The 26019-nt window shown below is 39.0% G+C and overlaps 1 protein-coding gene across 2 annotated transcripts in view; it reads right to left on the bottom strand.

Moving 5' to 3' along the window:
• The window catches only part of vps53 (VPS53 subunit of GARP complex), a 123786-nt gene that overhangs the window by 29327 nt on the left and 68440 nt on the right, over positions 1 to 26019 (bottom strand). For both annotated transcript variants that reach the window (XM_061919223.1, XM_061919222.1), the window contains exons 13-14: positions 22272 to 22366; positions 9585 to 9827 (exon numbers count right to left, since the gene is read on the bottom strand). In XM_061919223.1, coding sequence (XP_061775207.1) covers positions 9585 to 9827; positions 22272 to 22366 — 338 coding nt within the window. The remainder of the gene's footprint in view (positions 1 to 9584; positions 9828 to 22271; positions 22367 to 26019) is intronic.

A 26019-nucleotide genomic window follows, 5' to 3' on the forward strand; every position in this document is an offset into this window, starting at 1 on the left:
CCTAATAAAAAAGCCTTGCCTGTACCGGAAGTAGCAGACAATGTGCACGTGACGTCACGGGTTGTGGAGCTCCTCACATCTGAACATTGTTTACAATCATGGCCACCAGCAGCGAGAGCGATTCGGACCGGGAAAGCGACGATTTTCCCATTAATTTGACCGAGGATGAAAGATTCGTGGATGAGGAAAGTGAGAGTGAAGGACTAGAAAGACAACTAGAGGGCAGTGGGAGTAATTCAGATGTTATAAGATGCAATGCTGACTTAAAGGCCTACTGAAATGAGATTTTCTTATTCAAACAGGGATAGCAGGTCCATTCTATGTGTCATACTTGATCATTTCGCGATATTGCCATATTTTTGCTGAAAGGATTTAGTAGAGAACATCGACGATAAAGTTCGCAACTTTTGGTCCCTAATAAAAAAGCCTTGCCTGTACCGGAAGTAGCAGACGATGTGCGCGTGACGTCACGGGTTGTGGAGCTCCTCACATCTGAACATTGTTTACAATCATTCCACCAGCAGCGAGAGCGACTCGGACCGAGAAAGCGACGATTTTCCCGTTAATTTGACCGAGGAGGAAAGATTCGTGGATGAGGAAAGTGAGTGTGAAGGACTAGAAAAAAAATAGAGTGCAGTGGGAGCAATTCAGATGTTATAAGACACATTTTCTAGGATAATTCTGGAAAATCCCTTATCTGCTTATTGTGTTACTAGTGTTTTAGTGAGATTATATGGTCGTACCTGTAGAACCTGAAGGTCGGCCCCGCACATTTCTTCAGCACCAGTCGCACCGGTGGTGGCGATGCCCATCTCTGCCCTTCGCAAGAGCCCCTCTTCAAAACACGATCGTTCGAAATGATCGCTGCATAATACACTCTACTTTGCGTGTGTGTTAGCTTGACCGCTCTGTTCCATAGTAAAGCTTGACTTTCATCTTTCGGGAATGTAAACAATGAAACACCCGGCTGTGTTTGTATTGCTAAAGCTGGCCCGCAATACACCGCTTCCCACCTACAGCTTTCTTCTTTGACGTCTCCATTATTCATTGAACAAATTGCAAAAGATTCAGCAACACAGGTGTCCAGAATACTGTGGAATTATGCAATGAAAACAGACGACTTTAGCTGGAACAGAATGTCCTCGACAATCTGTGACGTCAGGCGCACGCGTCATCATACCGAGACGTTTCAGCAGGATATTTCGGAGCAAAATTTAAAATTGCAATTTAGTAAACTAAAAAGGCCGTATTGGCATGTGTTGCAATGTTAATATTTCATCATTGATATATAAATTATCAGGCTGTGTGGTCGCTAGTAGTGGCTTTCAGTAGGCCTTTAAACAGGGATAGCAGGTCCATTCTATGTGTCATACTTGATCATTTGGCGATATTGCCATATTTTTGCTGAAAGGATTTAGTAGAGAACATCGACGATAAAGTTGGCAACTTTTGGTCGCTAATAAAAAAGCCTTGCCTGTACCGGAAGTAGCAGACGATGTGCGCGTGACGTCACGGGTTGTGGAGCTCCTCACATCTGAACATTGTTTACAATCATGGCCACCAGCAGCGAGAGCGATTCAGACCAAGAAAGCGACGATTTTCCCATTAATTTGAGCGAGGATGAAAGATTTGTGGATGAGGAAAGTGAGAGTGAAGGACTAGAAAAAAAATAGAGTGCAGTGGGAGCAATTCAGATGTTATAAGACACAATGCTGACTTAAAGACCTACTGAAATGAGATTTTCTTATTTAAACAGGGAAAGCAGGTCCATTCTATGTGTCATACTCGATCATTTCGCGATATTGCCATATTTTTGCTGAAAGGATTTAGTAGAGAACATCGACGGTAAAGTTCGCAACTTTTGGTCGCTAATAAAAAAGCCTTGCCTGTACCAGAAGTAACAGATGATGTGCGCGTGACGTCACGGGTTGTGGAGCTCCTCACATCTGAACATTGTTTACAATCATAGCCACCAGCAGCGAGAGCGACTCGGACCGAGAAAGCGACGATTTTCCCATTAATTTGAGCGAGGATGAAAGATTCGTGGATGAGGAAAGTGAGAGTGAATGACTAGAAAAAAAAACTAGAGGGCAGTGGGAGTAATTCAGATGTTATAAGACACAATGCTGACTTAAAGGCCTACTGAAATGAGATTTTCTTATTTAAACAGGGATAGCAGGTCCATTCTATGTGTCATACTCGATCATTTCGCGATATTGCCATATTTTTGCTGAAAGGATTTAGTAGAGAACATCGACGATAAAGTTCGCAACTTTTGGTCGCTAATAAAAAAGCCTTGCCTGTACCGGAAGTAGCAGACGATGTGCGCGTGACATCACGGGTTGTGGAGCTCCTCACATCTGAACATTGTTTACAATCATGGCCACCAGAAGCGAGAGCGATTCGGACCGAGAAAGCGACGATTTTCCCATTAATTTGAGCGAGGATGAAAGATTCGTGGATGAGGAAAGTGAGAGTGAAGGACTAGAAAAAAAAACTAGAGGGCAGTGGGAGCAATTCAGATGTTATAAGACACAATGTTGACTTAAAGGCCTACTGAAATGAGATTTTCTTATTCAAACAGGGAAAGCAGGTCCATTCTATGTCTCATACTTGATTATTTCGCGATATTGCCATAATTTTGCTGAAAGGATTTAGTAGAGAACATCGACGATAAAGTTCGCAACTTTTGGTCGCTAATAAAAAAGCCTTGCCTGTACCGGAAGTAGCAGACGATGTGCGCGTGACATCACGGGTTGTGGAGCTCCTCACATCTGAACATTGTTTACAATCATGGCCACCAGAAGCGAGAGCGATTCGGACCGAGAAAGCGACGATTTTCCCATTAATTTGAGCGAGGATGAAAGATTCGTGGATGAGGAAAGTGAGAGTGAAGGACTAGAAAAAAAAAACTAGAGGGCAGTAAACTAAAAAGGCCGTATTGTCATGTGTTGCAATGTTAATATTTCATCATTGATATATAAACTATCAGACTGCGTGGTGGTTCAGCCGGCCTTTAAAGCGGCGCTGTCTTCACTTTAAAGCCACTGCATGCTTTGAACTTCTATATTCACACCAGAGCCATCAAATATGTTTTTCAATTATCCCGCGGAGGCGGAGGGACTCCGGATATTGTGCGTCAAGAATAACAAGCAAATAAAAAGTGCGAGGATGCTGCGGCGGCGAGTTGGCCGTTAATAAAGCAAAGAAAGCGCTGTGATCAAACAAGCTATATTTCAAGCAACGCTCAGGAACTTGAAAAAAAAAAACCCTCGAAAAATGAGGTCATAACTCATGCGGCGGAAATAGAAAGAGAATAATTGTGTACGTGGACTTGTCATGTGAGCGTTTGGATGCAAATGACAGGGCGGCTGCGTGACGACAACCGCACATGTCGCAACACAACAACATAAAGCCGTAGCACAACAACATTAGGCGACAGCGCAAAGTGACGGCCGACTTGCTTTCATTCACTTTGACAAATTTGTGCTTGATGCTGTTGTGTAAAGTTGTGGCGTTTCCATTTGTTGTGGTTTTCGCAATTGTGCTGTGGCGTGAAGTTATTGTGTTGTGGCTGTGAGTAGTTGTGTTGCGGCGTTTGCATTTGTAGTGACTTTTGCATAGGATTTCGGCTCCAAGTTGTTGTGTTGTAGCATAAAGTTGTTGTGGATGAAATATGTTGTTGTGTTGTGTCTGAAAGTTGTCTTGTGGTGTAAAGTTGTCGTCTTGTGGTGTGAAGTTGTTGTTGTGTTGTGGCTGAAAATTGTTGTGTGGTGGTGTAAAGTTGTTGTGTTGTGGAGTAAAGTTGTTTTGTGGGGTAAAGGTGTATTGTGGCATCTGCTGTGACTTCTGCAATTGTGTTGTGGCTTAAAGTTGTGTTGCGGCTTTATGCTGTTGTGTTGCGGCGTTATGCTGTTGTGTTGTGGCGTTATGCTGTTGTGTTGTGACTTAAAGTTTTGTTGCGGCTTTATGCTGTAGTGTTGTGCCTTTATGCTGTTGTGTTGCTGCTTATTGCAATAATGACTTAAAATTTTGTCGTCGCTTTATGCTGTTGTGTTGCAGCGTTATGCTGTCGTGCTGCGGCATTATGCTGTTGTGTTGCGGCTTTATGCTGTTGTGTTGCGGCTTTATGCTGTTGTGTTGTGACTTAAAGTTATGTTGCGGCTTTATGCTGTAGTGTTGTGGCTTCATGCTGTTGTGTTGTTGCTTTATGCTGTTGTGTTGTTGCTTTGTGCAATAGTGACTTAAAGTTGTGTCGTCGCTTTATGCTGTTGTGTTGCGGATCTATGCTGTTGTGTTGTGACTTAAAGTTATGTTGCGGCTTTATGCTGTAGTGTTGTGGCTTTATGCTGTTGTGTTGTTGCTTTATGCTGTTGTGTTGTTGCTTTGTGCAATAATGACTTAAAGTTGTGTTGTCGCTTTATGCTGTTGTGTTGCGGGTCTATGCTGTTGTGTTGTGACTTAAAGTTATGTTGCGGCTTTATGCTGTAGTGTTGTGGCTTTATACTGTTGTGTTGCTGCTTATTGCAATAATGACTTAAAGTTGTGTCGTCACTTTATGCTGTTGTGTTGCGGCTTTATGCTGTTGTGTTGCGGCTTTATGCTGTTGTGTTGTGGCGTTATGGTGTTATGTTGTGACTTAAAGTTTTGTTGCGGCTTTATGCTGTAGTGTTGTGCCTTTATGCTGTTGTGTTGCTGCTTATTGCAATAATGACTTAAAGTTGTGTCGTCGCTTTGTGCTGTCGTGCTGCGGCGTTATGCTGTTGTGTTGCGGCTTTATGCTGTTGTGTTGCGGCTTTATGCTGTTGTGACTTAAAGTTATGTTGCGGCTTTATGCTGTAGTGTTGTGGCTTTATGCTGTTGTGTTGTTGGTTTATGCTGTTGTGTTGTTGCTTTGTGCAATAGTGACTTAAAGTTGTGTCGTCGCTTTATGCTGTTGTGTTGCGGATCTATGCTGTTGTGTTGTGACTTAAAGTTATGTTGCGGCTTTATGCTGTAGTGTTGTGCCTTTATGCTGTTGTGTTGTTGCTTTATGCTGTTGTGTTGTTGCTTTGTGCAATAGTGACTTAAAGTTGTGTCGTCGCTTTATGCTGTTGTGTTGCGGATCTATGCTGTTGTGTTGTGACTTAAAGTTATGTTGCGGCTTTATGCTGTAGTGTTGTGGCTTTATGCTGTCGTGTTGTTGCTTTATGCTGTTGTGTTGTTGCTTTGTGCAATAATGACTTAAAGTTGTGTCGTCGCTTTATGCTTTTGTGTTGCGGGTCTATGCTGTTGTGTTGTGACTTAAAGTTATGTTGCGGCTTTATGCTGTAGTGTTGTGGCTTTATGCTGTTGTGTTGCTGCTTATTGCAATAATGACTTAAAGTTGTGTCGTCGCTTTATGCTGTTGTGTTGTGACTTAAAGGTATGTTGCGGCTTTATGCTGTTGTGTTGCTGCTTATTGCAATAATGACTTAAAGTTGTGTCGTCGCTTTATGCTGTTGTGTTGTGACTTAAAGGTATGTTGCGGCTTTATGCTGTTGTGGCTTTATGCTGTTGTGTTGCTTTGTGCAATAATGACTTAAAGTTGTGTCGTCGCTTTATGTTGTTGTGTTGCGGCGTTATGCTGTTGTGTTGTGACTTGAAGTTATGTTGCGGCTTTATGCTGTAGTGTTGTGGCTTTATGCTGTTGTGTTGTTGCTTTGTGCAATAATGACTTAAAGTTGTGTCGTCGCTTTAGGCTGTTGTGTTGCGGCTCCATGCTGTTATGTTGCGGCGTTATGCTGTTGTGTGGCGTTTTTATGCTGTTGTGGCTTTATGCTGTTGTGTTGTTGCTTTGTGCAATAATGACTTAAAGTTGTGTCGTCGCTTTATGCTGTTGTGTTGCGGCTCTATCCTGTTGTGTTGCGGCGTTATGCTGTTGTGTTGCGGCTTTATGCCGTTGTGTTGCTGCGTTATGCTGTTGTGTTGCGGCTTTATGCTGTTGTGTTGTGGCTTTGTGCGACAGTATTGTGACTTAAAGTTGTGTCGTCACTTTATGCTGTTGTGTAAAGTTGTAGTGTTGTGGCGTTTCCATTTGTTGTGGCTTTTGCGATCGTATTTTGGCTCCAAGTTGTTGTGTTGTAGCATAAAGATGTTGTGGCCGAAATATGTTGTTGTGTTGTGTCTGAAAGTTGTCTTGTGGTGTAAAGTTGTCGTCTTGTGGTGTAAAGTTGTTGTGGCGGAACGTTGTTGTGTTGTGGCTGAAAATTGTTGTGTGGTGGTGTAAAGTTGTTGTGTTGTGGTGTGGTGTAAATGTGTTGTTTTGTGGGATAAAGGTGTGTTGTGGCATCTGCTGTGACTTTGCAATTGTGTTGTGGCTTAAAGTTGTGTTGTGGCGTTATGCTGTTGTGTTGCGGCTTTATGCCGTTGTGTTGCGGCGTTATGCCGTTGTGTTGTGGCACAAACTGGTTGTGTTGTGTCGGTTGCATTTGTCGTGTCATTGGCAGTGTTGTGACTAAGTTGTGTTGTGGCACAAACTGGTTGTGTTGTGTCGTTTGCATTTGTCGTGTCATTGGCAGTGTTGTGACTAAGTTGTGTTGTGGCACAAACTGGTTGTGTTGTGTCGTTTGCATTTGTCGTGTCATTAGCAGTGTTGTGACTAAGTTGTGTTGTGGCACAAACTGGTTGTGTTGTGTCGTTTGCATTTGTCGTGTCATTAGCAGTGTTGTGACTAAGTTGTGTTGTGGCACAAACTGGTTGTGTTGTGTCGTTTGCATTTGTCGTGTCATTAGCAGTGTTGTGACTAAGTTGTGTTGTGGCACAAACTGGTTGTGTTGTGTCGTTTGCATTTGTCGTGTCATTGGCAGTGTTGTGACTAAGTTGTGTTGTGGCACAAAATGGTTGTGTTGTGTCGTTTGCATTTGTCGTGTCATTAGCAGTGTTGTGACTAAGTTGTGTTGTGGCACAAACTGGTTGTGTTGTGTCGTTTGCATTTGTCGTGTCATTAGCAGTGTTGTGACTAAGTTGTGTTGTGGCACAAACTGGTTGTGTTGTGTCGTTTGCATTTGTCGTGTCATTAGCAGTGTTGTGACTAAGTTGTGTTGTGGCACAAACTTGTTGTGTTGTGTCGTTTGCATTTGTCGTGTCATTGGCAGTGTTGTGACTAAGTTGTGTTGTGGCACAAACTGGTTGTGTTGTGTCGTTTGTATTTGTCGTGTCATTGGCAGTGTTGTGACTAATTTGTGTTGTGGCACAAACTGGTTGTGTTGTGTCGTTTGCATTTGTCGTGTCATTAGCAGTGTTGTGACTAAGTTGTGTTGTGGCACAAACTGGTTGTGTTGTGTCGTTTGCATTTGTCGTGTCATTAGCAGTGTTGTGACTAAGTTGTGTTGTGACTTTAAGTTGTGTTGCGGCTTTATGCTGTTGTGTTGCGCGCTATGCTGTAGTGTTTTGACTTAAAGTTGTGTAGTTGCTTTATAGATAGATAGATAGTACTTTATTGACTCCTTCACGAAATTTAAAATTACAGCACTAGTGTAAAGAGTTGAGATCAATTTAAATAAAAGTAAAAAGTAAATAATGGGGGTTTAAATTGAAACAAAATAGAGAAATATTACAATAAGAATAAAAACTAAAAAGCAACAATGGGAATAACAATATAACAGTAAAATAAGAATATAACAAGACACAGTAGTGACCATGTTATGAAAGCGTATTGCACTGTTGTTGTTTTGCATCCCCTGTCATCCTAGTACCCCCGGGCCCCGCCCCAGAGAGGAGTTGTACAGTCTAATGGCGTGTGGGACAAAGGAGTTTTTGAGTCCTGCACTTGGGATGAAGCAGTCTAGAACTGAACAGGCTGTTATGTTGTTGTGTTTGCATTTCTTACAGCTTTCGCAATTGTGTTGTGGCTTTATGCTGTTGTGTTGCGGCTTTAAGCTGTTGTGTTGCGGCTTAAAGTTGTTGGATTGCGGCTTAAAGTTGTTGGATTGCGGCTTTATGCTGTCGGGTTGTGACTAAGTTGTGTTGCGGCTTCATGCTGTTGTGTTGCATCTTTATGCTGTAGTGTTACGGATTTATGCTGTTGCATTGCGGCTTAAAGTTGTTGGATTGCAGCTTTATACTGTTGTGTTGTGGCTGTATGCTGTTGTGTTGCGGCGTTATGCTGTTGTGTTGCGGCTTTATGCTGTTGTGTTGCGGCGTTATGCTGTTGTGTTGCTGCGTTATGCTGTTGTGTTGCTGCGTTATGCTGCTGCGTTGCGGCTTTTTGCTGTAGTGTTGCGGATTTATGCTGTTGTGTTGCGGCTTAAAGTTGTTGGATTGCAGTTTTATGCTGTTGTGTTGTGGCATTATGCTGTTGTGTTGCAGCGTTATGCTGTTGTGTTGCGGCGTTATGCTGTTGTGTTGCGGCGTTATGCTATTGTGTTGCGGCTCTATGCTGTTGTGTTTGTTGTGTTGCTGCTTTATTATGTTGTGTTGTGGCTTTAGGCTGTTGTGTTGCGGCGTTATGCTGTTGTGTTGCAGCGTTATGCTATTGTGTTGCGACTTTAAGCTGTTGTGTTTGTTGTGTTGCGGCTTTATTATGTTGTGTTGTGGCTTTAGGCTGTTGTGTTGCGGCTTAAAGTTGTTGGATTGCAGTTTTATGCTGTTGTGTTGTGGCATTATGCTGTTGTGTTGCGGCGTTATGCTATTGTGTTGCGACTTTAAGCTGTTGTGTTTGTTGTGTTGCGGCTTTGTTATGTTGTGTTGTGGCTTTGGGCTGTTGTGTTGCGGCGTTATACTTTTGTGTTGCCCCGTATGCTGTTGTGTTGCGGCGTTATACTTTTGTGTTGCCGCGTATGCTGTTGTGTTGCGGCTTTATGCTGTTGTGTTGTGGCTTTATTATGTTGTGTTGCGGCGTTATGTTGTTGTGTTGCGGCGTTATGTTGTTGTGTTGCGGCGTTATGCTGTTGTGTTGCCGTGTTATGTTGTAGTGTTGCCGCGTTATGCTGTTGTGTGGCGGTTTTATGTTGTTGTAGCTTTGTGCAATAATGACTTAAAGTTGTGTCGTCACTTTATGCTGTTGTGTTTGCATTTCTTCCGGCTTTCGCAATCGTGTCGTGGCTTTATGCTGTTGTGTTGTGGCTTTATTATGTTGTGTTGCGGCTTTATGCTGTTGTGTTGCGGCGTTATGTTGTTGTGTTGCGGCGTTATGCTGTTGTGTTGCCGTGTTATGTTGTAGTGTTGCCGCGTTATGCTGTTGTGTGGCGGTTTTATGTTGTTGTGGCTGTGTGCAATAATGACTTAAAGTTGTGTCGTCACTTTATGCTGTTGTGTTTGCATTTCTTCCGGCTTTCGCAATTGTGTCGTGGCTTTATGCTGTTGTGTTGTGGCACAAAGAGCTTGTGTTGTGTCGTTTGCAATTGTTGTTTGTACCGCATACTGTACTTGCAAACACAACACGTGACTTTTCAAGTTCCTAACTGCTTATTAAACCACACCAGAAGAAACACCAACGTGTGTGTGTGTGTGTGTGTGTGTGTGTGTGTGTGTTACATCCTTGTGTGTGTGCTCCTTACTTGTGTGTGTGTGTGTGTGTGTGTGTGTGTGTGTGTGTGTTACATCCTTGTGTGTGTGCTCCTTACTTGGGCAGGTTACCAGAGAGGATCTTCCAGGCGTACTCCCTCAGGAACTTCTGGAAGATGGTGGTGAGGGCGATCATGGGCTCCCCAGTGCTTAACTGGGAGCATTGGACCATGCACTTCTTGTAGTAGACAAAGAGGTCGGCGCAGCTCGGAAGCACAGCGCCGCCCTCCTCCGTGCCGATCTTGGGCGGGCCCTGTGCTCGGAAGTCGGCCACGAACCTATCAATCAGCTCCCCGAGGTTCCTGCGACGCAGAAAAGAATGAACGGGGTTATAAATATAGTGGGGCAAAAAAGTATTTAGTCAGCCAGCGATTGTGCAAGTTCTCCCACTTAAAATGATGACAGAGGTCTGTCATTTTCATCCTAGGTACACTTCAACTGTGAGAGACAGAATGTGGAAAAAAAATCCAGGAAATCACATTGTAGGAATTTTAAAAAATTTATTTGTAAATTATGGTGGAAAATAAGTATTTGGTCAACCATTCAAAGCTCAAAATCTCACGATACATGGCCCCATTCATTCTTTCCTTTACACGGATCAATCGTCCTGTCCCCTTAGCCGAAAAACAGCCCCAAAGCATGATGTTTCCACCCCCATGCTTCACAGTAGGCATGGTGTTCTTGGGATGCAACTCAGTATTCTTCTTCCTCCAAACACGACGAGTTGAGTTTATACCAAAAAGTTATATTGTGGTTGCATCTGACCACATAACATTCTCCCAAACTTCAGACGGGCCTTGACATGCACTGGTTTAAGTGGGGGACACATCTGGCACTGCAGGATTTGATTCCCTGTCGGCGTAGTGTGTTACTGATGGTAACCTTTGTTACTTTGGTCCCAGCTTTCTGCAGGTCATTCACTAGGTCCCCCCGTGTGGTTTTGGCATTTTTGCTCACCGTTCTCATGATCATTTTGACCCCACGGGATGAGATCTTGCGTGGAGCCCCAGATCGGGGGAGATTATCAGTAGTCTTGTATGTCTTCCATTTTCTGATAATTGCTCCAACAGTTGATTTTTCAAACACCAATCAATCAATCAATCAATGTTTATTTATATAGCCCCAAATCACAAATGTCTCAAAGGACTGCACAAACCATTACGACTACGACATCCTCGGAAGAACCCACAAAAGGGCAAGGAAAACTCACACCCAGTGGGCAGGCAGAATTCACATCCAGTGGGACGCCAGTGACAATGCTGACTATGAGAAACCTTGGAGAGGACCTCAGATGTGGGCACCCCCCCCCCCCCTAGCACCAAGTTGCTTGTCTATTGTAGATTCACTCTTCCCAGTCTGGTGCGGGTCTACAATTATTTTCCTGGTGTCCTTCGACAGCTCTTTGGTCTAGGCCAGGGGTAGGGAACCTATGGCTCTAGAGCCAGATGTGGCTCTTTTGATGACTGCATTTGGCTCTCGGATAACTCTGAGCTGACATTGCTTAACATGATAAATAATGAATAATTCCACTTGTAAACACAGTGTTAAAAATAATGTTCAAAATATAAAACATTCTCAAGCATTTTTAAGCCATCCATCCGTTTCTACCGCACCTGTTCAAGAAGTTGCGTTAATGGTAAGAAGTTATTTATTTATTATTGGTTAGGGTGGGGCTTGCCCTCCTGGGGGTTCTTCAGACCACCAAGCACCGACATGAGAGCCCGTTTCAGGGTTACAATATAGTTTTTTTTTTCAATAAGTCCCTCAGTTGCTTTCCAGCAATTGTATTTTTCTCTTTCGTTTTCGCTCGCGCTCTGGCTCCAGCTCCAGCCCCAGCTCCAGCTCCAGCCCCAACCCCGTCTCTCTTCCTGTCTGCTGCTTATAACAGAGTGAGAGGTGATTAAATAACAAGGCCCGGGTGGGCCGTCTACGCACCTGTCGCTGATTTTGAGGCCGGTCCTGGCACACCCCAGTTCGCTGCAGGCCCACAGGCCACGCCCCCTCCACAGTTAGCTTCGGAATAACAATGTTATTACAAAGAATAAGAGACCTATTATACTCTGGAAATGTTGATCTGACTTAAAAATGCACGCGTTGAGTTGTGTTCAGTGTTAAAAAAAATATATCTCTTTATATTTGGCTCTCTCAGCCAAAAAGGTTCCCGACCCCTGGTCTTGGCCATAGGGGAGTTTGGAGTCTGACTGTTTGAGGCTGTGGACAGGTGTCTTTTATACAGATAACAAGTTCAAACAGGTTCCTTTAATACAGGTAACGAGGAGCTTCTTAAAGAAGAAGTTACAAGTCTGTAAGAAACAGCGATCTTCCTTGTTTGAAGTGACCAAATACTTATTTTCCACCATAATTTACAAATAAATTCTTTAAAATTCCTACAATGTGAATTCCTGGATTTGTGCACACATCACTGCTGCCTGGGGGAGGGACTGACTTTTTGGGAACAACAGAAGGATAGCGGCTGTGACAGAGGGAGGCTGAAAAAAATCCATCCATCCATCCATTTCCTACCGCTTATTCCCTTTCGGGGTCGCGGGGGGCGCTGGCGCCTGTCTCAGCTACAATCGGGCGGAAGGCGGGGTACACCCTGGACAAGTCGCCACCTCATCGCAGGGCCAACACAGATAGACAGACAACATTCACACACTAGGGCCAATTTAGTGTTGCCAATCAACCTATCCCCAGTGGAAGTGGGAGGGAGCCGGAGTACCCGGAGGGAACCCACGCATTCACGGGGAGAACATGCAAACTCCACACAGAAAGATCCCGAGCCTGGATTTGAACCCAGGACTGCAGGACCTTCGTATTGTGAGGCAGACGCACTAACCCTAAAAAGTCTGCGGGCTATAGAGCGTTTTCCGTTCGGGCTCCGGTACTCTGGAATGCCCTCCCGGTAACAGTTCGAGATGCTACCTCAGTAGAAGCATTTAAGTCTCACCTTAAAACTCATCTGTATACTCTAGCCTTTAAATAGACCTTTTTAGACCAGTTGATCTGCCGCTTCTTTTCTTTCTCCTATGTCCCCCCCTCCCTTGTGGAGGGGGTCCGGTCCGATGACCATGGATGAAGTACTGACTGTCCAGAGTCGAGACCCAGGATGGACCGCTCGCCTGTATCGGTTGGGGACATCTCTACGCTGCTGATCCGCTTCAGATGGTTTCCTGTGGACGGGACTCTCGCTGCTGTCTTGGAGCCACTATGGATTGAACTTTCACAGTATCATGTTGGACCCGCTCGACATCCATTGCTTTCGGTCCCCTAGAGGGGGGGGGGGTTGCCCACATCTGAGGTCCTCTCCAAGGTTTCTCATAGTCAGCATTGTCACTGGCGTCCCACTGGATGTGAATTCTCCCTGCCCACTGGGTGTGAGTTTTCCTTGCCCTTTTGTGGGTTCTTCCGAGGATGTTGTAGTCGTAATGATTTGTGCAGTCCTTTGAGACATTTGTGATTTGGGGCTATATAAATAAACATTGATTGATTGAACCCCTCTGCCACCGTGAAGCCCTCTTTAATTATATTATTAGATTTTTTTTTTTTACCATGCTTTCATTTTCTATACACACTGTAAAATTAAAAGCTGTCCCAATGCCAAACGACACGGTTGCGAGACGTATATGCGGCATTGCAAGTGACCTTGAGGAATAACTCGTAGACAAATGAAAAGAAAGTCGTTTTGTTGCCGATTGTATTGTACCATATGTCCCGGCAAGAAATCTGCGTTCAAAGGACTCCGGCTTGTTAGTGATTCCCAAAGCCCAAAAAAAGTCTGCGGGCTATAGAGCGTTTTCCGTTCGGGCTCCAGTACTCTGGAATGCCCTCCCGGTAAAAGTTCGAGATGCCACCTCAGTAGAAGCATTTAAGTCTCACCTTAAAACTCATTTGTATACTCTAGCCTTTAAATAGACTCCCTTTTTAGACCAGTTGATCTGCCGTTTCTTTTCTTTTTCTTCTATGTCCCACTCTCCCTTGTGGAGGGGGTCCGGTCCGATCCGGTGGCCATGTACTGCTTGCCTGTGTATCGGCTGGGGACATCTCTGCGCTGCTGATCCGCCTCCGCTTGGGATGGTTTCCTGCTGGCTCTATTGTCACCGACGTCCCACTGGGTCATTATTGTCACCGATGTCCCACTGGGTGTGAGTTTTCCTTGCCCTTATGTGGGCCTACCGAGGATGTGGTGGTGGTTTGTGCAGCCCTTTGAGACACTAGTGATTTAGGGCTATATAAGTAAACATTGATTGATTGATTGATTTTACAAGTGGACCAAGCTACTGACAGCAATAAAGACTGCCTGTTCATCGCATACGCCCGCTTTGTGAATGGCGAGTCACTGTGCGAGGATTTGCAAATGCGTAGCTCCTCCTTTTTTTTTTTGCAAAGATTGCAAAGTGGCACTTTTATTTGATTTATTATTGAACTTGATGCAAGTTATTTGATTTATTATTGAACTTGATGCAAGTTATAACACTTTTATTTGATTTATTATTGAACTTTATGCCAGTTATAACACTTGTTTTTATTTATTATTGAACTTGATGCAAGTTATAACACTTTTATTTGATTTATTATTGAACTTTATGCCAGTTATAACACTTGTTTTTATTCATTATTGAACTTGATGCAAGTTATTTGATTTATAATTGAACTTGATGCAAGTTATAACACTTTTATTTGATTTATTATTGAACTTTATGCCAGTTATAACACTTGTTTTTATTCATTATTGAACTTGATGCAAGTTATTTGATTTATAATTGAACTTGATGCAAGTTATAACACTTTTATTTGATTTATTATTGAACTTTATGCCAGTTATAACACTTGTTTTTATTTATTATTGAACTTGATACAAGTTATTTGATTTATAATTGAACTTGATGCAAGTTATAACACTTTTATTTGATTTATTATTGAACTTTATGCCAGTTATAACACTTGTTTTTATTTATTATTGAACTTGATACAAGTTATTTGATTTATAATTGAACTTGATGCAAGTTATAACACTTTTATTTGATTTATTATTGAACTTTATGCCAGTTATAACACTTGTTTTTATTTATTATCGAACTTGATACAAGTTATTTGATTTATAATTGAACTTGATGCAAGTTATAACACTTTTATTTGATTTATTATTGAACTTTATGCCAGTTATAACACTTGTTTTTATTCATTATTGAACTTGATGCAAGTTATTTGATTTATAATTGAACTTGATGCAAGTTATAACACTTTTATTTGATTTATTATTGAACTTTATGCCAGTCATAACACTTGTTTTTATTTATTATTGAACTTGATGCAAGTTATTTGATTTATAATTGAACTTGATGCAAGTTATTTGATTTATAATTGAACTTGATGCAAGTTATAACACTTTTATTTGATTTATTATTGAACTTTATGCCAGTTATAACACTTGTTTTTATTTATTATTGAACTTGATACAAGTTATTTGATTTATAATTGAACTTGATGCAAGTTATAACACTTTTATTTGATTTATTATTGAACTTTATGCCAGTTATAACACTTGTTTTTATTTATTATCGAACTTGATACAAGTTATTTGATTTATAATTGAACTTGATGCAAGTTATAACACTTTTATTTGATTTATTATTGAACTTTATGCCAGTTATAACACTTGTTTTTATTCATTATTGAACTTGATGCAAGTTATTTGATTTATAATTGAACTTGATGCAAGTTATAACACTTTTATTTGATTTATTATTGAACTTTATGCCAGTCATAACACTTGTTTTTATTTATTATTGAACTTGATGCAAGTTATTTGATTTATAATTGAACTTGATGCAAGTTATTTGATTTATAATTGAACTTGATGCAAGTTATAACACTTTTATTTGATTTATTATTGAACTTGATGCCAGTTATAACACTTGTTTTTATTCATTATTGAACTTGATGCAAGTTATTTGATTTATAATTGAACTTGATGCAAGTTACAACACTTTTATTTGATTTATTATTGAACTTTATGCCAGTTATAACACTTGTTTTTATTTATTATTGAACTTGATGCAAGTTATTTGATTTATAATTGAACTTGATGCAAGTTATAACACTTTTATTTGATTTATTATTGAACTTTATGCCAGTTATAACACTTTTGTTTTTATTTATTATTGAACTTGATGCAAGTTATTTGATTTATAATTGAACTTGATGCAAGTTATAACACTTTTATTTGATTTATTATTGAACTTTATGCCAGTTATAACACTTGTTTTTATTTATTATTGAACTTGATGCAAATTATTTGATTTATAATTGAACTTGATGCAAGTTATAACACTTTTATTTGATTTATTATTGAACTTTATGCCAGTTATAACACTTGTTTTTATTTATTATCGAACTTGATACAAGTTATTTGATTTATAATTGAACTTGATGCAAGTTATAACACTTTTATTTGATTTATTATTGAACTTTATGCCAGTTATAACACTTGTTTTTATTTATTATTGAACTTGATGCAAGTTATTTGATTTATAATTGAACTTGATGCAAGTTATAACACTTTTATTTGATTTATTATTGAACTTTATGCCAGATATAACACTTTCGTTTTTATTTATTATTGAACTTGATGCAAGTTATTTGATTTATAATTGAACTTGATGCAAGTTATAACACTTTTATTTGATTTATTATTGAACTTTATGCCAGTTATAACACTTTCGTTTTTATTTATTATTGAACTTGATGCAAGTTATTTGATTTATAATTGAACTTGATGCAAGTTATAACACTTTTATTTGATTTATTATTGAACTTTATGCCAGTTATAACACTTTTGTTTTTATTTATTATTGAACTTGATGCAAGTTATTTGATTTATAATTGAACTTGATGCAAGTTATAACACTTTTATTTGATTTATTATTGAACTTTATGCCAGTTATAACACTTGTTTTTATTCATTATTGAACTTGATGCAAGTTATTTGATTTATAATTGAACTTGATGCAAGTTATAACACTTTTATTTGATTTATTATTGAACTTTATGCCAGTTATAACACTTGTTTTTATTTATTATTGAACTTGATACAAGTTATTTGATTTATAATTGAACTTGATGCAAGTTATAACACTTTTATTTGATTTATTATTGAACTTTATGCCAGTTATAACACTTGTTTTTATTTATTATTGAACTTGATACAAGTTATTTGATTTATAATTGAACTTGATGCAAGTTATAACACTTTTATTTGATTTATTATTGAACTTTATGCCAGTTATAACACTTGTTTTTATTTATTATCGAACTTGATACAAGTTATTTGATTTATAATTGAACTTGATGCAAGTTATAACACTTTTATTTGATTTATTATTGAACTTTATGCCAGTTATAACACTTGTTTTTATTCATTATTGAACTTGATGCAAGTTATTTGATTTATAATTGAACTTGATGCAAGTTATAACACTTTTATTTGATTTATTATTGAACTTTATGCCAGTCATAACACTTGTTTTTATTTATTATTGAACTTGATGCAAGTTATTTGATTTATAATTGAACTTGATGCAAGTTATTTGATTTATAATTGAACTTGATGCAAGTTATAACACTTTTATTTGATTTATTATTGAACTTGATGCCAGTTATAACACTTGTTTTTATTCATTATTGAACTTGATGCAAGTTATTTGATTTATAATTGAACTTGATGCAAGTTATAACACTTTTATTTGATTTATTATTGAACTTTATGCCAGTTATAACACTTGTTTTTATTTATTATTGAACTTGATGCAAGTTATTTGATTTATAATTGAACTTGATGCAAGTTATAACACTTTTATTTGATTTATTATTGAACTTTATGCCAGTTATAACACTTGTTTTTATTCATTATTGAACTTGATGCAAGTTATTTGATTTATAATTGAACTTGATGCAAGTTACAACACTTTTATTTGATTTATTATTGAACTTTATGCCAGTTATAACACTTGTTTTTATTTATTATTGAACTTGATGCAAGTTATTTGATTTATAATTGAACTTGATGCAAGTTATAACACTTTTATTTGATTTATTATTGAACTTTATGCCAGTTATAACACTTTTGTTTTTATTTATTATTGAACTTGATGCAAGTTATTTGATTTATAATTGAACTTGATGCAAGTTATAACACTTTTATTTGATTTATTATTGAACTTTATGCCAGTTATAACACTTGTTTTTATTTATTATTGAACTTGATGCAAATTATTTGATTTATAATTGAACTTGATGCAAGTTATAACACTTTTATTTGATTTATTATTGAACTTTATGCCAGTTATAACACTTGTTTTTATTTATTATCGAACTTGATACAAGTTATTTGATTTATAATTGAACTTGATGCAAGTTATAACACTTTTATTTGATTTATTATTGAACTTTATGCCAGTTATAACACTTGTTTTTATTTATTATTGAACTTGATGCAAGTTATTTGATTTATAATTGAACTTGATGCAAGTTATAACACTTTTATTTGATTTATTATTGAACTTTATGCCAGTTATAACACTTTCGTTTTTATTTATTATTGAACTTGATGCAAGTTATTTGATTTATAATTGAACTTGATGCAAGTTATAACACTTTTATTTGATTTATTATTGAACTTTATGCCAGTTATAACACTTTCGTTTTTATTTATTATTGAACTTGATGCAAGTTATTTGATTTATAATTGAACTTGATGCAAGTTATAACACTTTTATTTGATTTATTATTGAACTTTATGCCAGTTATAACACTTTTGTTTTTATTTATTATTGAACTTGATGCAAGTTATTTGATTTATAATTGAACTTGATGCAAGTTATAACACTTTTATTTGATTTATTATTGAACTTTATGCCAGTTATAACACTTGTTTTTATTTATTATTGAACTTGATGCAAGTTATTTGATTAATAATTGAACTTGATGCAAGTTATAACACTTTTATTTGATTTATTATTGAACTTTATGCCAGTTATAACACTTGTTTTTATTTATTATTGAAGTTGATGCAAGTTATTTGATTTATAATTGAACTTGATGCAAGTTATAACACTTTTATTTGATTTATTATTGAACTTTATGCCAGTTATAACACTTGTTTTTATTTATTATTGAAGTTGATGCAAGTTATTTGATTTATTATTGAACTTGATGCAAGTTATTTGATTTATAATTGAACTTGATGCAAGTTATAACACTTTTATTTGATTTATTATTGAACTTTATGCCAGTTATAACACTTGTTTTTATTTATTATTGAACTTGATGCAAGTTATTTGATTTATAATTGAACTTGATGCAAGTTATAACACTTTTATTTGATTTATTATTGAACTTTATGCCAGTTATAACACTTGTTTTTATTTATTATTGAACTTGATACAAGTTATTTGATTTATAATTGAACTTGATGCAAGTTATAACACTTTTATTTGATTTATCATTGAACTTTATGCCAGTTATAACACTTGTTTTTATTCATTATTGAACTTGATGCAAGTTATTTGATTTATAATTGAACTTGATGCAAGTTATAACACTTTTATTTGATTTATTATTGAACTTTATGCCAGTCATAACACTTGTTTTTATTTATTATTGAACTTGATGCAAGTTATTTGATTTATAATTGAACTTGATGCAAGTTATAACACTTTTATTTGATTTATTATTGAACTTTATGCCAGTCATAACACTTGTTTTTATTTATTATTGAACTTGATGCAAGTTATTTGATTTATAATTGAACTTGATGCAAGTTATAACACTTTTATTTGATTTATTATTGAACTTGATGCCAGTTATAACACTTGTTTTTATTCATTATTGAACTTGATGCAAGTTATTTGATTTATAATTGAACTTGATGCAAGTTATAACACTTTTATTTGATTTATTATTGAACTTTATGCCAGTTATAACACTTGTTTTTATTTATTATTGAACTTGATGCAAGTTATTTGATTTATAATTGAACTTGATGCAAGTTATAACACTTTTATTTGATTTATTATTGAACTTTATGCCAGTTATAACACTTGTTTTTATTCATTATTGAACTTGATGCAAGTTATTTGATTTATAATTGAACTTGATGCAAGTTACAACACTTTTATTTGATTTATTATTGAACTTTATGCCAGTTATAACACTTTCGTTTTTATTTATTATTGAACTTGATGCAAGTTATTTGATTTATAATTGAACTTGATGCAAGTTATAACACTTTTATTTGATTTATTATTGAACTTTATGCCAGTTATAACACTTGTTTTTATTTATTATTGAACTTGATACAAGTTATTTGATTTATAATTGAACTTGATGCAAGTTATAACACTTTTATTTGATTTATCATTGAACTTTATGCCAGTTATAACACTTGTTTTTATTTATTATTGAACTTGATGCAAGTTAAATGGCTGAAAAGGCTGAAAAAAAAAAAGGAGCAAGAAGAAGAACGCACACAACACAAACCGGAGGAGGAGTAGACTTAAAGGAGGGCACCAGCAGGAAAAAAAAATAAAAAAATGAAGAGGTGGGGATGAAAATGAGAGCGGCTGCTGAGACGGCACTTTTTCAACCCCTCTCGCTCTCTCAGCGTCTGTGGTTGAGCAGCTAATGGGAAACATTTCTGCCACAGCCGAGTCAGTGGCGTGTTCACAACCCAGAGATGGAAAGACCAGGCAAGCCAGAAAGGTGGAGGAGGGAAAAAAGAATCAGTCACTGGTAGAGATGTTATCGGCCGATAAATGCTTTAAAATGTAACGTCGGAAATTATCGGTATCGGTTTCAAAAAGTAAAATTGATGACTTTTTAAAACGTCGCTGTACGGAGTGGTACACGGACGTCGGGAGAAGTACAGAGCGCCGATAAACCTTAGAGCAGGGGTGTCCAAAGTGTGGCCCGCAGCACATCATTCTAAAAATACTAAAATATATATATATTTTTTAAACATTAAAAAGTGGAATAAAAGAGCAAATAGGTGAAATGCAACGAGAAAAAGTTGCATTGTTGACTCTAATAACACCATTTTTGTAATAATTTATCCAACAATAATAATGAATAAAAATCAATGTTGCTATAAATTATTGAATGATTTCAATCAATCAATCAATCAATCAATCAATCAATGTTTACTTATAAAGCCCTAAATCACTAGTGTCTCAAAGGGCTGCACAAACCACAACACAAACCACTACGACATCTTCGGTAGGCCCAAATAAGGGCAAGAAAAACTCACACCCAGTCGGTGACAATGATGACTATGAGAACCTTGGAGAGGAGGAAAGCAATGGATGTCGAGCGGGTCCAACATGATACTGTGAAAGTTCAATCCATAATGGATCCAACACAGTCGCGAGAGTCCAGTCCAAAGCGGATCCGACACAGCAGCGAGAGTCCCGTTCACAGCGGAGCCAGCAGGAAACCATCCCAAGCGGAGGCGGATCAGCAGCGCAGAGATGTCCCCAGCCGATACACAGGCGAGCAGTACATGGCCACCGGATCGGACCGGAACCCCTCCACAAGGGAGAGTGGGACATAGGAGAAAAAGAAAAGAAACGGCAGATCAACTGGTCTAAAAAGGGAGTCTATTTAAAGGCTAGAGTATACAAATGAGTTTTAAGGTGAGACTTAAATGCTTCTACTGAGGTGGCATCTCGAACTGTTACCGGGAGGGCATTCCAGAGTACTGGAGCCCGAACGGAAAACGCTCTATAGCCCGCAGACTTTTTTTGGGCTTTGGGAATCACTAATAAGCCGGAGTCTTTTGAAAGCAGATTTCTTGCCGGGACATATGGTACAATACAATCGGCAAGATAGGATGGAGCTAGACCGTGTAGTATTTTATACGTAAGTAGTAAAACCTTAAAGTCACATCTTAAGTGCACAGGAAGCCAGTACAGGCGTAATGTGATCAAACTTTCTTGTTCTTGTCAAAAGTCTAGCGGACGCATTTTGTACCAACTGTAATCTTTTAATGCTAGACATGGGGAGACCCGAAAATAATACGTTACAGTAATCGAGACGAGACGTAACAAACGCATGGATAATGATCTCGGCGTCTTTAGTGGACAAAATGGAGCGAATTTTAGCGATATTACGGAGATGAAAGAAGGCCGTTTTAGTAACGCTTTTAATGTGTGACTCAAAGGAGAGAGTTGGGTCGAAGATAATACTTCCTCTTCCGCCCGGTCTGATAGGACCGGATGCCTTTTTTTATCCCCACATTCATTTACGCATCTTCGGGCCAGTGGTGCAACTTGAATCCCTCCCTGTTAGTGTTGTTACACCCTCCGACAACACACCGACGAGGCATGATGTCTCCAAGGTTCCAAAAAATAGTCGAAAAAAACGGAAAATAACAGCTGAGACCCGATGTTTACAATGTGTTGAAAATGAAAATGGCGGGTGTGTTACCTCGGCAACGTCACATTCTGACGTCATCGCCTCCAGAGCGATAAACAGAAAGGCGTTTAATTTGCCAAAATTCACCCATTTGGAGTTTGGAAATCGGTTAAAAAAATATATGGTCTTTTTTCTGCACCATCAAGGTATATATTGACGCTTACATAGGTCTGGTGATAATGTTCCGCTTTAATACTTCGGTCACACGCAGGATTCCCACGGGAATGAGGCAATAACTAACCCAGACCTACTGTGTGTGTGTACTGTATGCTCACTTGTCTTGGGATTCTATGTAGACATACAGATGAGGTTCAAAACACTTGGAGACGATGCCGTGGAAAGGATTCTCAGGAGCTTTGGGTTTTCTGGGCTACAAGAATGAAAGAAAAAGGGTGTTAAAAAAACAACAACATTGTATTAGGGCTTGGCGGTCAAAAAGTCACAACTTTATCATAGAGCAGTGGATTATTGAATTAAAATGTATCTAGATTGCCTGTAAAAAAAAAACCCATCCATAGATATGATTAAAAAAAAACCTCACCACAATTTAACCATAAAATTTACGGTGGTTTTTACACAGAGTTTCTGCAAATTGAAAAACTGTACCAATGTTTTTACGTAAAATTATTTTGACTGAACTGCCAGCTTTTACCTATTTTTTGTTTTACAGTGCATTACTGTAAACTGAAAAACAGTACCACTGTTATTTTTACTGCACACTTCAACATTCTAGCTACATTTTTTTTTTTACTGTAAAATCTAAGTTCCATCCATCATCTTCCGCTTATCCGAAGTCGGGTCGCGGGGGCAACAGCCTAAGCAGGGAAACCCAGACTTCCCTCTCCCCAGCCACATCGTCTAGCTCTTCCCGGGGGATCCCGAGGCGTTCCCAGGCCAGCCGGGAGACATAGTCTTCCCAACGTGTCCTGGGTCTTCCCCGTGGCCTCCTACCGGTTGGACGTGCCCTAAACACCTCCCTAGGGAGGCGTTCGGGTGGCATCCTGACCAAATGCCCGAACCACCTCATCTGGCTCCTCTCGATGTGAAGGAGCAGCGGCTTTACTTTGAGTTCCTCCCGGATGGCAGAGCTTCTCACCCTATCTCTAAGGGAGAGACCCGCCCCACGGCGGAGGAAACTCATTTCGGCCGCTTGTACCCGTGATCTTATCCTTTCGGTCATGACCCAAAGCTCATGACCATAGGTGAGGATGGGAACGTAGATCGACCGGTAAATTGAGAGCTTTGCCTTCCGGCTCAGCTCCTTCTTCACCACAACGGATCGGTACAACGTCCGCATTACTGAAGACGCCGCACCGATCCGCCTGTCGATCTCACGATCCACTCTTCCCTCACTCGTGAAAAAGACTCCTAGGTACTTGAACTCCTCCACTTGGGGCAGGGTCTCCTCCCCAACCCGGAGATGGCACTCCACCCTTTTCCGGGCGAGAACCATGGACTCGGACTTGGAGGTGCTGATTCTCATTCCGGTCGCTTCACACTCGGCTGCGAACCGATCCAGCGAGAGCTGAAGATCCCGGTCAGATGAAGCCATCTAAGTTAAGTAATTTAAATGGAAAAATGGTGCCATTGATTATTTTATAGTTTCCGGCGAATGAGCTGCCAGTAAAATCTACTGACTTGTTTTTAGTCTTGCATACACACCATCAACGAATGAACTTGTGGAAGCCAACCTTTGGTGGAGCAAACAAAATGGTATGCAGGCCAAATTTGGCCCCCGGGCCCCACTTTGGGCATCCCTGGTGTAAATAATACTGTACACCTCCTTACATTTGTTTTTATCCTTCTTTGTGGGGACATTTTTGATTGCCATGTCATGTTCGGATGTACTTTGTGGACGCAGTCTTTGCTCTACAGTAAGTCTTTGCTGTCGTCCAGCATTCTGTTTTTGTTTACTTTGTAGCCAGTTCAGTTTTAGTTTTGTTCTGCGTAGCCTTCCCTAAGCTCCAATGGCTATTCTTAGGGGCACTCACCTTTTGTTTATTTTTGGTTTAAGCATTAAACACTTTTTTACCTGCACGCTGCCTTCCGCTGTTTCCGACATCTACAATGCAATTACCGATACATATTGTAAATTGCCATTTGGCCTAAAATGATCAGTTTTGTCTCCATCTGATAAGCGGTGAAGTGAGAACACAACACGAACCAATTTAAACAAAACATGCAACTAAAAGACCCAAACGAAAGGGTTCTTTGTTGAGCAGTGATTATTGAGTGGTGTTTGGCAACCCACAGGTGAGTCATGACCAGCAGACAATAGGCAGAAACGCCATGTATTGTGAAATGTGTGCAGTGGAAGCATGCAGCACATGCACACTAAAATTAAGCCCGCTTTGAAGCGATAATCGAAGCACGTAAAGTAACAACCCACTGAGAATTGTATTCCTTCATGCTCGCTATTTGTTGTTCAACCTCAGGAGAGTTGGCTGACTTTGACGAATCTCACAACAGCAACTTGTGAAAGGCGACAAGACGAGAGAGCGAAAAAATTCCCCCGGAATATCTGACATTTGTGAACAACTAAAAATGAACAAGTATTGTCAGATGTAATATCGTAGCGTCCTGCAGGGCGAATACAGCTGCAATACATCACTAGGACAGGACAATTTAATATAAAAAAAAATCATTGTGGCAGCAATATTGACAACAGCCTTGACGGGCGTCTGACATTCTGACATTTATTCACATGTTTTTGTAATGTTAAAGGCCTACTGAAAGCCACTACTACCCACCACGCAGTCTGATAGTTTATATATCAATGATGAAATATTAACATTGCAACACATGCCAATACGGCAATTTTAAGTTGCAATTTTAAATTTCCCACGAGGTATCCTGTTGAAAACGTCGCAGAATGATGATGCGTGCGCGTGAGTTGTAGCGGATATGTTCTCCCAGCACCGATCACGGCTAAAAGAGGTCTGTTTTTATCGCATAATTACACAGTATTCTGGACTCTGTGTTGCTGAGTCTTTTGCAATTTCTTCAATTAATAATGGAGACGTCAAAGAAGAAAGATGTTGGTGAAAAGCGGTGTATTGCAACCGGCTGTAGCAACATAAACACAGCCGATGTTTCTTTGTTTGTTGTGAAGCTTTAATATGGAACAGAGCGGTCAAGCGAACATAGTTCTCTACCACATGTCAACCGGCAGGTTTCGGTGAGAAAATTGTGGTAATAAGTCGGCTCTTAACGTAAACATGAGCGGAGCTTGTGTCATTCTTCCTCAAGCTGCGACTTTCTTGGCTTCCCTCAGAGACACTGGCAGTCACCACACCCCTCCGACTTTCAGGTATGACTATATAATCTCACTAAAACACTAGTAACACAATAAGTAGATAAGGGATTTTCCAGAATTATCCTAGTAAATGTGTTTAATAACTTCTGAATCGCTCCCACTGCCCTCGTCTTTTTTTCTTCTTCTAGTCCTTCACTCTCACTATCCTCATCCAAGAATCTTTCATCCTCGCTCACATTTATGGGGAAATCGTCGCATTCTCGGTCAGAATCGCTCTAGCTGCTGGTGGCCATGATTGTAAACAATGTGAGGATGTGAGGAGCTCTACAACCAGTGATGTCACGCGCACATCGTCTGCTACTTCCGGTACAGGCAAGGCTTTTTTATTAGCGACCAAAAGTTGCAAACTTTATCGTCGATGTTCTCTACTAAATCCTTTCAGCAAAAATATGGCAATGTATCGCGAAATGATCAAGTATGACACATAGAATGGACCTGCTATCCCCGTTTAAATAAGAACATCTCATTTCAGTAGGCCTTTAACATTTGTAATGTTCCCCGGAGAGAACAATCAAACTCCGCACAGAAAGATCCCGAGCCCGAGATTGAACCCAGGACCTTGGCGTTGTGAGGCACACGCACTAACCCTCATACCACCGTGCTGCAGGTGAGTTTAATTGCAAATTGAAGGAGCATCACATGCTTAGAATACAACTACTTCTCACAATTTTGAAAACGTGCCAGTCTTTTTGCCAAGTACATTTTTT

The sequence above is a fragment of the Nerophis ophidion genome, linkage group LG13 (genome assembly GCF_033978795.1).
Source record: "Nerophis ophidion isolate RoL-2023_Sa linkage group LG13, RoL_Noph_v1.0, whole genome shotgun sequence".
Classification (NCBI taxonomy): domain Eukaryota; kingdom Metazoa; phylum Chordata; class Actinopteri; order Syngnathiformes; family Syngnathidae; genus Nerophis; species Nerophis ophidion.